Source organism: Choloepus didactylus, chromosome 4 (assembly GCF_015220235.1).
Source record: "Choloepus didactylus isolate mChoDid1 chromosome 4, mChoDid1.pri, whole genome shotgun sequence".
NCBI lineage: Eukaryota > Metazoa > Chordata > Mammalia > Pilosa > Megalonychidae > Choloepus > Choloepus didactylus.
The window spans coordinates 154,441,439-154,457,663 of NC_051310.1; the positions used below are offsets into that span (position 1 = coordinate 154,441,439).

A 16,225-nucleotide genomic window follows, 5' to 3' on the forward strand; every position below is an offset into this window, starting at 1 on the left:
CAGTTTTGGAGGCTGGAAGTCCAAAATCAAGGTGTCAGCAGGATCATGCTTTATCTGAAGTCTTTAGCTTTCTGGTAGTGGCTTGCTGACAATCCATAACTCAATTTCTGCCTCCATCACTTGGCCATCTGTCTTCTTCTGTCTCCTACTCCTGACTGTGTCCAAATCTCTTCTGTTTATAAGGACTCCAATCATATTGGATTAAGGCCCACCCTGATTCAGTTTGGCCTCACCTTAACTAATAACATCTTTAAAGATCCTATTTACAAATGGGCTCACATCCATTGGACCAGGGATTAGGACTTGATCATGTCTTTGGGGGTGGGGGAACATGATTCAACCCATAACACCCAAGAACCTTGGATCCATGCCTTCATTCCATTTTCATGTGAGATTTCCACAATTTTACTTTGAAGACCATAAAATAAAAGTGGTTCTCCTCAATTTGTTCCCATTTCTGAGATGAAGAAAGGATGGAGATTTCCCTTCTTTCCTCACTGACACTGAGCTCCAAAGCCCCAGTCCAAGATGTATGATGGGACAATGAGTGGTTGAGAGGATGAAAGGGTGGCATAAAGAGCAGTGATTCAACAAATGAGAAGATTCCATCCAAGAAAATGAGAATAATTGGTTAGAGGTTTGATAATTAAGAAGACAGTAAGTGAGTGGTTTCAAAAAACCCCCAAGGATCCAGGCAATGGTGTGAAATATCTATAGATTTAAGTGTCTGAACCTGCTGTTTGGCTACTTTTTTTTTTTTTAATTCAGTTTTATTGAAATACATTCACACACCATACAATCATCCATGGTATACAATCCACTGTCCACAGTATGATCACATAGTTATGCGTTCATCACCACAATCTATCTCCGAACATTTTCCTTACATCAGAAAGAATCAGAACAAGAATAAAAAATAAAAGTGAAAAAAACACCCAAACCATCCCCCCCATCCCACCCCATTTTTCCTTTAGTTTTTATCCCCATTTTTCTACTCATCCATACACTAGATAAAGGGGGTGTGATCCACAAGGTCTTCACAATCACACTGTCACCCCTTGTAATCTACATTATTATATAATCGTCTTCAGGAGTCCAGACTGCTGGGTTGGAGTTTGGTAGTTTCAGGTATTTACTTCTAGCTATTCCAATACACTAAAACCTAAGAGGTGTTATCTATATAGCGCATAAGAATGTCCACCAGAGTGACCTCTCGACTCCGTTTGAAATCTCTCAGCCACTGAAACTATTTTGTCTCATTTTGCATCCCCCTTTTGGTCAAGAAGATACTCTCAGTCCCACAATGCCGGGTCCAGATTCATCCCCAGGAGTCATAGTCTGCATTGTGTTTGGCTACTTTTTGAAAGTGAAGCTACAATAGATAGAGTTATCCCGCACATGCTCTATGACAAGCGTTCATTTGGTGCCTATTGGTGGTATTGGGGATTTCACAGACAAAAGTTATATAAAGAAACATTGCACTGAGTAAAGAATTGATTATTTTACATCTCTTAGTGTCTTGAATGCCTGAAGGAATTGCAAGGATACATGGAGGTTGTAAAACCACAATGGACTTCACACCATTTAGCTTAGGTAAAATACCAAGACTTGCCATGGAGTGGACCCACCATTCCCAAAGCACAAGAAAAGAAAGTGGAATTCTGGATGAGCAGGAGTCACAATTACTGTGAGAAAAAAAAACAAAAACAAAAGAAAACAGATTTCCTCCTACTCCTGAGCAGTGACATCATCACTTTTATCCTTCCAGGCCAGTAGTCAATATCCTCAATGCCACAGAACCAAAGGAACTATGCACCCAACTATGTCATCCTTTCTGATCTTGTTTTCTCATCCCTTTTTACCTTCAAGTTCCATCTATACTTACTTCCTTGATGTCATACCCATTCTTCCCCATCTTCCTTCCTTCTTCTTTTGCCTCTTCCTACTTCATTGTCTGTCCTAAAGCTCCCTCACTTACTCAGTTTCTGGCTGAGAACAGATCCAACTGGTGGGCCTAGGGCTCAGAGGCATATCACTGATAGAGCTACCTCTGTGGGGAAGAGTAGGAAGGCGAAGGAAGATTTAGGGTCTTAAGTATTGTTTGTTGTTGTGTGGTGGGGTTTTTTGTTGTTGTTGTTAATTAAGAAGACAATAAGGGAGTGGGAAGGAGACAACTTCCCTACCTATACTTACTGCAAGACACAAACAAAAGTACCTCTAGATTTACTGAATGATTTGCAGAGATACTATGCAACGGGTTTCCCTAGAAAGTAGCTTCCAGGAAATGGTTTTGAGATGCTTCCAGGACACTGGCTAGTCTTAGAGAGGTACACTTTCCTTCTGTGCCTTCCAACTGGGACCTCCATCAGGAATCAGAACTCGTGCCAACTCTGTGGGACAGAACGTGGTTGTACCATACACATGAGGGGTTTCCAAAAGCAGTATTGCAGTCTGCTTCCCCGGGGTGCAGACCTTGGGCATATGGATTCAGGGCTCCTTAGTGTTCCCACCTGCTCTGTGAGGTGGAATCTATCAAAGGAGGCAAGAGTGGGGATTAATAGCAGCCTTTCATTTTATGGTTGGAGAGACTGTTCAAAGTGCAGACACAGATGGAAGCACTATAGGGAAAGAAAAGAATCTGATGTGACTATCATTTGCTGTTAATTAAGGGACTGATTTGTTCTGATGTGGGTAGGGCTGGGTTAGGGGACAGTGACTGCTGGAACTGCAGGAGAGGAGAGGGGATCAGCTATCCAGAAGAGGCAGGAGACACTATAATTTTGTCAGTCCACTTAAAGTGGCCAGGGCCAAGGAGGCGCTTTGATGCTGAGATATGCTTACCTGTCCACTGAAAATGCATAATTCCTAAAGATCGCTTGGTTTGAAGAATCTATTTAAAATTTACATGATTCTTCTTAGGAGAATCACTGGAAATGGTCATATCTGCCCTCAAGTAGACACCTATCTTAACATTTAAGCTACTCAATTTTTAAATTAACCTGCCCGTAGTTACTCTCCTAGAAACCCTTTATCTGCAGGGTAACAATAGCCTTCCAACATTTGTTTTACAGAACAGAGCCCTCTCATTCAATCCCAGATAACTGAGGTGTTTCTGTCCCTGATTGCTCCTAACCTCTCCAGGCCGGGGCTCACTCTTTCCTCTCTCAGTGTCCTCCTATTCAGAGCACTTTCCTGCCCACAGGCTTCCTGGCTGTGTGCAGTCTGCACCTGGACCCCTTGTCCTCACTGTCCCAAAGCTGGGAAGGTTTGGCAAGCCGGAAGCCAGTGCTGGTTAATGGCTGCAAGCACAGATGCAGCAAAAGTCCAAGTAAACTTTCTTGAGCGCTCCACTAACGTGTTCCATGGCACTAGTGGGTGGGAAAATTAGACGCTTGGGTCTGGGTACAAGAGTGCGATGAACACAAGAAAAATCTGACTAAAGGAGATACACCTAGGAAGTAGAAGTTTCTGTTTTTCTTTTCCATCCTCACTTCCTGGTAAGAGTGAGACCTCCATTACCAGTGTCATAAATATCAAAAGTTTTGGGGGTGCCGCCACAACATCTATCTTACTTAGCCTAAGCCACTTGCCTCAACACTGACCTTTGGCCTAGTTAATAAGCAGCTTTCCAGCCCTGGGGCATAAACTCCCCTAAAGCACAAACTCGCCTCTGTGGTCACCACCCACACCACCCACACCCCTCACCCCAAACCCACAGCCGGTCCCAAATGATAATCTAATCACCCCACCACTCTCAGACCCTCATTCCCTCCCCCCTTTCACATGTGTTTGCTTTAAACTAACCAATCCTCAACTCCCACGGGAAATCTACTAACCTCCACCCCTGGGCTACAATAAAGGCACAAACCCACTTGTCCCTCTCATTCTCCTTGTGTGCTCCCCACACACACGATTGTGCTTCTCGTTGACCCCTCATGGAACCCCTTTCTCTCTGAGACCTGTGCGTAACAAACTCTTTTCTAATGCTTGATGGCCTCAGGTTACCATTGTGTCACATCTGACCCCCACTCAGACCCAAATTTAAAATCCAGCTCCACTAATTCAAAACACAAAGACTGAGAAACCAGGGCCCAGGGGCCCCGCCCGCTCTTCCATTACTGAGATACACGCAGCTGCTTACATGACCAGGCAACAGGCTCCTCCCTCCCAAGCACAGGCTTTGTGGGGGGGTGGACCCAGAAGTGCCTTGCAAATTAGACGTGGTCAGTAGCAATATTGTCACAACGTTTATAAGCACCCCCTTGGCATTCCTCTCTCTCTCTCTGTGGAATGGCAGAACACTGACTTCACTCTCCCGACCCATCACCATTGGGAAAAATCGTCTCCTGTTTTGTGAGTCCCTTATTAAACTCATGGGTAACTCCATGCCAGGTGTGTTCTTTGGTCTTGGGCTAATCTGGGTTGGAACAAAGATATCCCCATCACCACAGATCGCCACTACCAGACATCTGGGTCCCCTCTCACCCACAGGCCTCTTTCCTTAAACAGAAACCTCCGGGATTAAAGATTCACTTTACATAAGAAAATCACAGTCACTTCCCAACATCCATAAATGTGGTGTAGAAAGACAATGACAGAACTGGTCAAACTGGCTGGAAGCAGGGCCTTTCTCTAGTTCTGTGACCTTGTCTAGAGCCAGAGGCAAGTGTGAACAGGGGGTCAAATGAAATGATTAAGTGGTGACAGAAATCCTGAGTCTAGTCCTCTCCTTGGCTACAAGGGTAGCCAAGAACTGAACTGAGTCACCGGCTCAGGTATGCTGGGAACATCTGAGAAAGTGTGAGTGAGCTCAGGCAGAGAGCCATGACTCCACAGCACTTAGTGAAGGAGGAAGACAAGCATTTTCTTTTTGAGTTAAACTCTCGTAGGAGAGAGCACAATGACTGGAGAGCCAGGAGTCCTGAGCTGTAGCCCCAGCTAGGCTGCTAACTAGCCACTGGTCAAAAGTAAGCCACTTCTTAGCTTTCTGAAATCCAGGTGGCTCCTCTGTAAGAGACAGGCATTGTGTTAGATCAGGGCTGGCAAATGTATGGCACATTCACCCTTTCCCCTCTTGTGCCTTCATAAAGGCTATTGCTCAATTACATCAATATTTAGAATTTTTTTCTCCAGTGTTCTAGGCAGGCACTTACAATTAATCTGAGTTGGCTCAACTGAAAATCTACTTGCTATGCCTCAATTTGATGATTTCTAAAGTCCTTTCTCACTCTTAATTTAGGAGTCTGAGTTTCTAAGTGAGAGAGCCAAAAGCCCATTTTTCTAATTCAGTTACAGCTCACTCAAAAAACAGGAAGATGAAAACTTAGGATCATGTAATAGAATACTCCCTACCCCGAGGCCGAGCCGGGTCTTCCTGGAGTCCTGCTGCCCTTCCCTCTGTGCCAGCGTCTTACAGTCAGTCCACCCAGTATGACTGAGTCCTTGCCATTTTCACCCTCTTTTACCTAAAACAGCCCCTACTTAGCTTTTTATTTGGAATCAAGGAATCTGCAAGAAAAGGCATTATCTCAGATCATTAAAAACTGAGAGTCCAAAGGCTCAAATTTACAGTTCCTACCCCTCACAGGAACGCAATCACAGAGACAGTACCTGGAGAGGGAAATTTCCAGGAATCTGGATGGTTGCAACTGTGTTTTATTGAGAGAAGCTGTGAAGAGGTAAATTTATAGGGCCCACCTCACAAGCCATACCTCACCCCAAAATCCACCAAGAGGCAAGATTCAGAATGGGGAAGCATGTGTGTGTTGGGGCAGAGCCCGAATTTGAATTATTTCTCTCAGGGCAAGAAGGAAGAGAGGAGAGGCAGATGCGGCATAATGGGGTGGTAAGGCCATTTCTCTGTTCTGGCCTCAGGTGGAATCCTCCACAGAAGCATCAAAGTGGACAGGCACATATGGGTTTCCCTCACAGGCTATGATGATGTGTCTATTCATGTTGCTGGTCTGGTACAAGCAGTTGGGGTACTTGGAGCCGCTGGTTTGGCGGCAGTCTGTGATGTGCATATTGGAGCGGCTTTGGTGGCAATTTTGCTGCCCGTTCTTGCAGGTGACATTTTCCTGGAAGCAGACAGCCTGGACATCCTGCAGGGACTCGTGCACAAAGGTGTTCACTGGTTTGCAACTTTCCTGCGTCATATTCCGTACCTTCATCATTTTGTTACAGTAGCTGGAGTCACTGCTGAGTGAGCTGCCTGAGTCCATGTGCTGCCGCTGGAACTTCATGGCTGCAGTCTCCTTGCTCAGGGAAGGCTGGATGACTCCCAGCACCAGCAGCACCAGGGCTAGCAGTGGGAACAGGACAAGGGACTTCTCCAGAGCCATGGTGGTCTTGCTCACCTCGAGGAGCCTACAAAGGAAAGGGAGAGAGATGGAAAAGCATCGTCTTAGAGAGAGAACCCCAGATCTCACCATTGCCTGCCCTAGCTTGCAGTCTCCCTTTCAGGTCAGCCAAATGCAAGTCCTCTTCCTGAGAAATTAACCAAGTAATGAGACACTCACATATGACCCTCTCCAAGAACATTTTACTCCCACTTGCTAGAGAGAGGCTTCCTTCCCCTCTAAGTGAGTTGCATAAATCTGATGCTACTTCACAGGACAAACAAAAATTAGGGATGTCCTGAAATCCTAGCAGTCCTGCCTTTGGATACTTGAGTTTCTTTGACCTAAAATACATCTGAAAAATGAATGGTTGTACCAGTTCTTAACTGCTTATTAGAAGATCATTTTCAATTGAACCATGAGCCAAATTGTACCCTGGAGGTATCATCATTACATCCAGGATCAAGACTGATGTTGCCTTGCTGTTCCACAGCACAAGGGAAATTCAGCTCAGGGCCTGACACCAGATCATAAAGGAATTCCACAGGATTCCAAAGAGAGATGCTCCCGCCCATCCACCCACCTCCAACTCGGGGACTCCCCCTTCTCCAGCTCCATGGATTCTCTGCAGCCTGGATACTCCCAAATTTTCTATCCCTGGGTGATGTTTGCCTGGTCCAAGTTTTCTCTATGCTAGTCGCATCCACCTGGGTTCCCTCCTCTCCAACCCTCAAGCAAAAGCAGCTCCTGAGACAAGCTCCTGGGCAGTTTACCTGGGTCTTCTGGAGAAAGTAGAAGAAAGGACAGCTTCTACAGTCACTCAGTCTTGAGGTGTGGATTTTATACAGATTGCAAAGGGGTTTGGCTTTCAAGAAGAGAAAAGTGGGAGGAGCATCTGGGACTCAGTTTAGAGAGAAACAAGGACTAGGTGAAGAAGGGCTGGGGGTGGGGATCACCAGGCCACCCTTTTCTCCAGGCTTTTAAGGAAAGAGTGAGTCTTTGCCTGTGTGGGAGGCAAGTGAACCTCATCTGTTTGCTGGTTCACAAGGAAGAGCAGAGAAAGGCACTGGCTGCCAGGGCTCACAGCTCAGGTACTGCAGCAAAGCACTCATTAACTCTTTGGGGATTATTTTAGCCAAATAACACTTAGCGGCTAAAAAAGGGGCCCTGATTCCTCTTTAGGGCAGAGGCCCTGGACTATCTGAGGTAACTTCATGGAGACAAAGGTCAATTTAGATTGCACTAATTTAGGAGATTTTATGATCCAATGACACTATCTCTCAGGAAACAGTGCAGCGACTCAAACCTGTCAAAAGCTGTAACTGAGAAACTGAGAATTAACAGATCATTATATAGATGTTTTTCTTTCTATATTGCAGAAAAGGCAGAAGTTAATACCTGAAATTACTGAAACAACTAGTCTCACCCTTGTTTATACTTTCTACTGTTACGGTGGATCTAGCATGGTATCAGCCTTGTGTATACTTACTGTTGTAATGGTTATTTTAGCTTCGTTGCAGCCCTGGGCAGTATTATAGCCTGGTCACAGCTTGTGTATACTTACTATTTTAATGGTAACAACCCCAAACCCCCATAAAAACCGGAACTTCTTAGACTCAGGGAGACGGATTTGGGGGCTAATAGGCCATCTGCTCTCCTGCTTCACACATAGCATTAAACTCTCTCTCTCTTTGAAATCCTAGTGTCATGGATTGGCTGTTACACACATTGGGCAGACAACACACTGCTTTTGTCCGGTATCAATTTGGCAACCCAAGAAAGGACAAAGATTCCTCAGGGGTCCAACTGCCCAAAGTTCTGGAGCCCCAGCAGGACAGGTAAACAGGTAACTGAGCCTCTTGTAGTGTAACAACCCATGGCCTGAGCAAAACAGGCCTGCAGATCTTTTGGTGCACAGCAGTCTGCATGACCTAGACAGCTAAATGTTTAACTTTATTGTCTTTCTAAGCCAGTAAAGAGAAAAAGGGTGAAATGACCTTAAAATGTAACTTTATGCAAGCAGGCAGGAAGTGAGAAGCTCTTAGTCTCACAAAAAGAGCTAAATGTAATTGTTCAAGTGCTATTCTAATCCATCCTGCCCTACCCCCCAGGTCAAAGTAACCTGTTCCTGCATCTATGTTCCCCCCACCCTTAGGAGGACCTTTGTCTTAAACCCTTATAAAAGGCTTTCTGCCCTTTTTTAATTGCTTGGTCATCTTCCCTGCAAATGTGATGCCTGCCTGGCCTGAGGGAGTTGTCATGATCTCTCCACCACTGCTCACCCTATAAATAAGCCCTGAATACAAGTTCATGTATCAGAAAATGCTCGTTGTCTTCTTTGGCCTCTGGACTGGCATGGCCCTCTTGGGTTGCAACATGTGGCCACTAGATTCCTTCCAGTCTGGAGGCTCAGCAACCAGGTTTTTCTCTGTTCTGCTGTCTCTCCAGACCCTCAGTGCATTAAAAAAGCTTCAAAGAGAAAAACGGTTTCTTGTTCCAAGTCTGGACATCTGACTGGGTGAGTGGGTCATCAAGGTAAAAGTGGATTGGGAAGTTAGTATGGTGGTTTGAATTCCTGGCCTGGGTCCTGCTTCCAGAATGGTCCCCCTTGCTCTGAACGCTACACCTTTCTGTTTTCAGAGTATCATTCTGTACGGGATTCGAAGCCCTGAGTATGTTTAGTGTGCTCCTGGGAAAGAAGTAATTCATATTTAATGAAATTAAGTTGGTGTTTTATGCCTGTTTAACTGTTAATTGTTGTGTTACTTAGGTATAGTAAGTGTTTAAGGCATGTTTAATTGTTAATTAGTGTGTTGGTTTTGTTATCAATTGGTTTGTTACTTAAATATATTCATAAGCGTTAAGTATTTGTGTGAATTGTTAATTGGTTTGTTATTGCATTTGTATTGTTCAAGTGTTCCTGGTTGGTTACTGATTACTGAAATTCTTTAGAATGGGAAATTCTAATTCTGGCAGCATTCCTAAATGTAGCCCTTTGGGCAGTATTTTGAAAAGTTGGAAAGATTTTAGTTATAAGCCTATGAAAAAGCAAGGAGTAGTTTATTTCTGTAACACAGTCTGGCCTCGGTATGATGTAGAATCAGGAGAGAGATGGCCTGAGAATGGCTCTATGGAAAAGAACACTGTATTAAAGTTAGAGCTGTTCTGCAAAAGAGCAGATGTTGGATGAGGTGATGTACGTCCAATCCTTTATTTGTCTCTCCCAGCAATCAGTGTTGATGAGAAAATGTAAAATTTTACCTGTAAAGATTAATGAAGAACAGGAAAAATGATTTTTTTCTGATTCAAATTTGGAGGATCCACTAGAACTTTTATTAACTCCTTCATCTGCTCCACCTGTACCCTGTAACCAAGGAGGCAAATAGATCAGAAAAGGAGAAAGCTTCCCTACCTCTTCCTCTCCTCCTCTGTGTCCCTCTTTACCAGAAGTACAAGACCCTGAGATAGAAATGGTCTGCCTGTGTCATACCAGACAGGGTACTCAGTTTGGCCAGGGCTGCTCTTTAAAACCAGCAGCAGTTCCACCAGCAAAACTTTTACCTCTCTGGTTAGTGCTTAGAGTAGTAGAAAAACAGGGAGGCCTGAGAGGATTTATAATATTCAAGCATACCAGAAAAGGATGAAAAAGTAGGGTTCAAATTAGTGAGTTTTATATTTCTATGTTTCAAAAAAAAAAGGACATAGGAACTCTTGTCAACACTAAGGCCTCCTTAGGGGTCCTAAATTCTCCCACCCTCATTTAAAACTTTTAAAATCAGGCTTGGTTTAGAAGTCTACCTACTGGGCCTGGATATCAGAAATGGTGGACACAGAGGAAATGTAGAATAGACCCCTTTTTTTCTGAGAGAATTCCCCAATTTAAAATTATTTTTTTCAATGGTACTTGTGCAATGTTAACTGCAGTAAACAAATCATTATTAAAATATAAATAGCCTTGGGATAGGGGTAATTGAATAAGATCTAATTGCCAAAGTTCAATAAGTGAGAGAAAATGTCCTTGAGAGCTATGGAAAAGTTTTCCTGGATTAATGGGACAAACTAAACAATTGTCTATTTTCCAGAGTTTGATGCTTTTGAGGTTGCTCATAATTTTAGGATACTGTGAAAGCATACTTTTTTTTTTTTTACCTCTAATAGAAAAAGGAGCATTATATCTATTAGATCTTTATGATGGTGAAAAATGTAAGTTTGTGTTTAATGAAATTAAATTAATAATTTAACTGACAAAGAACTAGAACAAACTTGACAAACTTTTAAAAATAATTGTGCTTTGTAAGATGTTTTTGGTAACTTAAGGTATGTGGGTATGTAAAGTATACAGGATGTGCTTTTAAGGGTATAGTTTTGTACTCAAGAATGTGTAGAACAAAGCCTGGGTGAATATGGAAAGTCATCGATGTTCATGGAAGTGAATTTTGTTTGTCATAGTCAGTGCTGACTAAAATTTGGTAAGCTTGCCTAAGGGTGTGTAGTTTTGTAAATGGCTGGTTTTCATGTGTGAGACCTGAATGGAAATGGAAAGTTCTAGAAGGGTTGTGAAAGTGAATTCTGTTTGTCATAGTCAATGATGACCAAAAATTTGATAGACTTGTTTATAATATTTTATAAGAGCTTTTCATGTCAAAACAGAAGTTTAGTTTACTCCATGTTAAAATAATGCAGATTATTGGTCTGCTCTTAATGAAAGATTATAAAAAGTTTTTCTTAACTACCTTAGCATTCTGTCTAGAATACAAAGATTGTATGTCAAATCAGAATAATATCTTTGTTGATGTTCATTTTGAACTTATCATCCTTTATTTTTAGAAGACTTTTTGTTGTCACTTTGGTTAAATAAGGAACCAATATTGTCTCACAATAACCCAGTTTCCTGTTTAGCATATTGTTCAAACCTGAAAACTTTTGATATTTTGCCCTCCTAAAATTGAACCCTAAAGGATGTCTTTTATTTCAAACTGTTGCAAAGGATTTGTTGTTTTACCTTGTAAAAGTGATATTACTTAGGAACTTTTTCAGAGATATTACAATAACTAAAAGGGATTTTCTATCCTTCTGTTAGTTAAATTTGTATGGGTGAAATATTATTCATATATTTAGAGGTTGTATAAAATTCCTAATGACTTGACAGTGTTCTCACTGTCCATGTTATATCCTGATACTGATCTGCATGATGTTGTTAGTTATAGTTTTAGTTATTCTTAAAAGAAGGTTGCAGATCATGGAAACAATGAAATTTACCTGTCAGTTACACTACTTTGCTCTAATGCATCTCTAAAATTCAGCTATAAGCGAGAACTTCATCTTCAACAAAAAGGGACATTAAAAGAGAAAAAAGGAAAGTATATAATTTATGTTCTATTTTTTAATTAATATAACCCTGGTAAATGTGTAAAGATGATACAGGAAAAAACTTCTGCTATGGTTTCTGGTTTATTACTCCAATATAAATCAACTGTCAAATGTTTGTATTTCTAAAGATAGCTTCATTTAGAAAATGCTTATAAGAAAATGAGGACCTATATTGTAAACTCTTAGAGCAGTCACATTTATTCCTAAGTTTTAACTGTTATTTCTAAATTCTGAGATTCTTTGCTCTTTGTTTATAACCTGGTAATTCCCTGGAACTTTGGGTATCTGTGTGACACCTGAGTCTCCGAGTTAGAGTTCTCCATCTCTGATAGTCAGCATTACTCCATACAGCAACTGCTGAAAAAGAGGTCTTTTACAGAAAAGAATGAAGCTGATCTGGTTAAGACTAAGGGAAATCAGAATACAGGGTAAAAGATGGTATTGTCTATATTTTAAGACCTTAACTTCTGTGTGAGACCAAAGGAAGAGATATTTGTTCTGCCCAAAATTTTAATTTTCTGTGACATGCACACTATATAATTTAACCTTTCTGGCCAATTAATTTAAATAACCTAGTTCAGCTTTATGTGGCATAGTACATAGAATAGGGAATGATATCTTAGTATTCTATACAAGTTGATTTAATACACTGACACATTTCAGAGTCTTTTTGGGCATAAAATGAAAAAGTATTTGCAAGGTCCCTTGAAGAACTGAGGAAAGAAGGCATGGAACTATTAAACTTCCCCATCCAAGGAATTTGTGCTGTTCTTTTAAGCAACAGGGTCTCCCAGTTTAATAAGCCAAACCCTTGATCTTGAGGCTTCCTCTTATAAAACTTATTTTTGTAATGGCAAAGCTAAGTCTACTTATAATTAATTCCTAAGAGTCACCCCCAGAGAACTTCTTTTGTTGCTCAGATGTGGTCTCTCTAAGCTAAACTCTGCAGATAAACTCACTACCTTCTCCCTTACATGGAATATAATTTCCAGGGGTGTATGTCACCCTGGCAATGTGGGACATGACTCCCTGGGATGAGCCCTGCCCTGGCCTCATGGGATTGGTTGGCCAAAAAGGGAAAAAGCAATAAAGCAAAGTAAAGTTTCAGTGGTTAAGAGATTTCAGATAGAGTTAAGAGGTAATTCTGGGAGCTATTGTTATGCAAGTTTCAGCCAGATATTTCAAAATGCCACAGTATGCCAAGCCTGAAGCAACACTGTTCGTGAAAACCTTAAGGAACACCATAGGTTTTATCTAAAGTCTCTAAAAAAGTTATTTACTCAATGCACTTAGTAAGTTTATTCTTTCGGAGACTTAAAGCCTCTGGGTTTTTCCTATGCCAGTTAAGCTCTGAAACCCAGAGGTAGCAATCTCTCCAAGAACAACAACCAGTTTCTACCCCATAATGATGACACACTTTTTAGCATGAAGAAGTTAGAATGGTTGTTGCCCAGATATCCCTCAAGATTGAGGAATGGACAAAAATAAAATGGAGGAACTGTAACCAAAATTCAGAATTAACAAATGATTATGATTTCTGAATCATTATATAGATATTTTTCTTTCTATATTGTAGAATAGGCAGAATTCAATACCTGAAATTACTGAAGCTCAGCTAGTCTCCTCCTTATTTATACTTCCTATTGTAATGGTTATTATAGCCTGTTCTCAGCCTTGTGTATACTTACTATTGGAATGGTAACAACTGTAACCCCCCTTGTTTGAATCCATAAACACCCTGAACTCTTTAGGCTCAAGGAGACAGATTTTTGGGGTTCACATGTAGCATTAATCTCTATCTTTCTTTGAAACCCTGGTGTCATGGATTGGCTGTTATGTGCATCAGGCAGAGAACTGTTTTTTTTTCTGGTTATCAAGGCTGTGCAGTTATAGTTCTCAAATTAAGCCCATCCCTAGTTTGTACAAAATTCTCCCTTTTCAGCCTCCTACGCACCCAGCAGCATTTCACCTCACATGATAGGTCAACTGCAAAAAGGCAAAAAGCTTTCTGGGCAGTGCAATTTATCATTCCTTTAGAATACTGCTGCTTTGTAGGGCTTCCCATCTCTCCACTAATCCTCCCCCCCACCCCACGCACCTGACAGCAAAAAGTGGGAAAGAAAGTGGATCTGACATCTGGGTCTTGTGTGAGGCCAAGAAGTCCAGGTTCCACTTTCTCAGAGCATGGCCCTGACCTGCCTGGTGAGCTCTCCAGATGTAGTCAATAGTCTGGGCTCCAGAACACAGGGATTGGCCCTAGTCTCCAGCCTCCGCCTCCTCTGGCAAGTCCATCCAAGGATCCTGGCACCATCCCAGCCTTCCTCAGCCCCAAGGACAGAGAACAGACATTTTCAATATGCCCTTTCCCACCCTAAGCCCCAGACCTGGGTCTTGTTAAATGGAGTCAGATCTTGCCCAGGGTGTCTACAGAAAGATAGAGACCTGTGGTTCCTGATTAGAAGAATACTTCATTATGCTTTAGCCTGGGTTCAGTTTTTATACTTGCTATTGAAATGGTTATTTTTGCTTAGTTCTAGCTTAGTTCCCCCCGTTTACGTGGTACTATAGTTGTTTATACATGGTATTGTAGTGGTAACAACTCTATGTCCCCTTGTTTGAATCCATAAAAACCTTAAGCTCCTTAGACTGGGGAGACAGATTTTAAACCGAGAGGCCATCTATTCTCCTTGCTTCACATAGCAATAAACTCTTTCTTCCTGTTGAAACCCCACTGTCATAGATTGGCTGCTATGCACAATGGGCAGAGAACCCTGTACTTGATATGTATCAGTTTCATCCATTTTAGGACAACTTTCCCTGTCTCCCCATTGTTCACTTCTAGAGCAGGCACCAGTGCCTCCCATCCTTCCCTAAGGGACTGCCCACTTGCCCCAGCTCCTCTGATAGCTAATCACTGCTGTGTTAATTATTGACCACTTCTATGTGAATGAAAACAGCTGGCAAGAAAGGAAGACAGAGCACTGAGGGAGCTGGGAGCCAGGAATCTGCAGCCTTTACCATAGTCATAGCCTTGACTTGGTCTTTCTTTTGAGAAGCAGACCTGATTAAATCAATGACACTGTGGAAGACCCTCTAAATGCTGAGAATTGTGCTTACCAGGAGCAATCCATACAATTATAATATAAACCAGACACCAAGTGCTACAGTAGAGGCTAGGACAGATTTATTAGGAAGGAATAAGAGGAAAGGAAGGGATGGAGTGGAGGCAATCAGGGAAAGTTTCAGTGAAATGATTACATTAGGGAAAACTTTTAAAGATAAGTAAGGGTTTTCCATTTGAGGTGAGGGAAGGGCATCTCAGACAGAATAAAGGACATAAGGAGAAGTAGAGGTATGGCAGACCACTGTGTGTTTGGAAACACACGTTTCTCCATGTGGCTGGGAGGAGGTGGGGCATGACAGAAAAAAATAAAATTTAAGCCAGAGTAGAAGTATCTTCAATGCCATTCAAAAGACTTTGAACTTCAATATGTAAAAGATGTAGACATTTACCTTTGAACTCATGGAACAGAGGACCACAGACAATGAAAGGGACCTTCTTCCAGTCCTCCCATCATACACATGAGGAGACTGAGGACCAGGGCAAGGTCAGACAGCACCTTGGTGGCAGAGGCAGAAACCAGCATCCAGTCCTTGCCGTCCAAGGCAGTGTTCTCATTATACTGTCCTGCCTGGTGCGGAGGCACCTGCCTCCCATAAGTGCACCCAAAGGCTACATCTCTCATTATGAAATTTATCTCCTTTTCTTCCAGCTCTGGATGTGCCTGGAGGTCTCCCACAACTCTTCCTGGTGGGAGAAGGCAGAAGTGGCTTTGCTGCTGAGTTATCAGTGGAGTTAGGGGAACTGGGAACCCATCCTGGGACACAATAGGGGACATTTCCATTGGAGCAGCTGGAATGAGGAGAGGTTAGGCAGCAAGGGGATGAGAAGGTCAGGGCTCTCAGCTTTCCAGTCCCTGGGCACATTTGTTGATTCCACTGGGGACAGTGGAGGAAAGGGAGTCTCTTTAGAAGGAAGAGGCTCCCAGAAGGATAACTACTTTAAGAAGTATCCTTCCCTCTCTTTGAAAAGCTGGCTCCATCAAGGAAGAAAGGTGTGAGAGGAGTCATTTGCTTAGATGTATCCTCTGCCACACATCTTCCATCTCCTGCTTTCCTTCTTGTGTTAACCATTAGGGCTGTTACAATAAGAACAACAGGGCTTTTTTCCACAAGTAGGAGATATTATCAAGGAACAAAACACATGGATAAGGAAGGCTACACAGGCATATCAATGCAAAGAGAGTCCAACTTCATCCAGTGTACGGGACAGGTCTTACATCTACTTAAGCACTGTCTTTTTTTTATTATTATTAAATTCAGTTTTATTGAAATACATTCACACACCATACAATCATCCATGGTATACAATCCACTGTCCACAGTATGATAACATAGTTATGTGTTCATCACCACAATCTATCTCTGAACATTTTCCTTACATCAGAAAGAACCAG

The 16,225-nt window shown here is 42.2% G+C and overlaps 1 protein-coding gene across 3 annotated transcripts; it reads right to left on the reverse strand.

Moving 5' to 3' along the window:
• Positions 1 to 5,648: 5,648 nt before the first annotated feature.
• On the reverse strand, positions 5,649 to 15,275 carry RNASE1 (ribonuclease A family member 1, pancreatic). 3 transcript variants are annotated; one of them, XM_037835522.1, is made up of 2 exons: positions 15,222 to 15,275; positions 5,649 to 6,366 (listed from the first exon to the last, which is right to left on the reverse strand). In XM_037835522.1, exon 2 carries the CDS (start codon positions 6,339 to 6,341, stop codon positions 5,871 to 5,873), a length of 471 nt encoding a protein of 156 aa, XP_037691450.1. In that variant the 5' UTR covers positions 6,342 to 6,366; positions 15,222 to 15,275; the 3' UTR covers positions 5,649 to 5,870. The 3 variants fall into 3 exon arrangements, with proteins under 3 accessions (XP_037691450.1, XP_037691448.1, XP_037691449.1); XM_037835520.1 differs by lacking the exon at positions 15,222 to 15,275 and adding an exon at positions 13,807 to 13,909; XM_037835521.1 differs by lacking the exon at positions 15,222 to 15,275 and adding an exon at positions 7,112 to 7,127.
• Positions 15,276 to 16,225: the final 950 nt, after the last annotated feature.

Bases quoted from the DNA above. Each gene is read 5' to 3' on its own strand.
- RNASE1 (XM_037835520.1), bottom strand. From the start codon at position 13,844: ATGTCAGATCCACTTTCTTTCCCACTTTTTGCTGTCAG. The intron at 6,367-13,806 runs GTGCGTGGGGTG...TTTCCTTTGTAG, and splicing joins TTCCCACTTTTTGCTGTCAG to GCTCCTCGAGGTGAGCAAGA.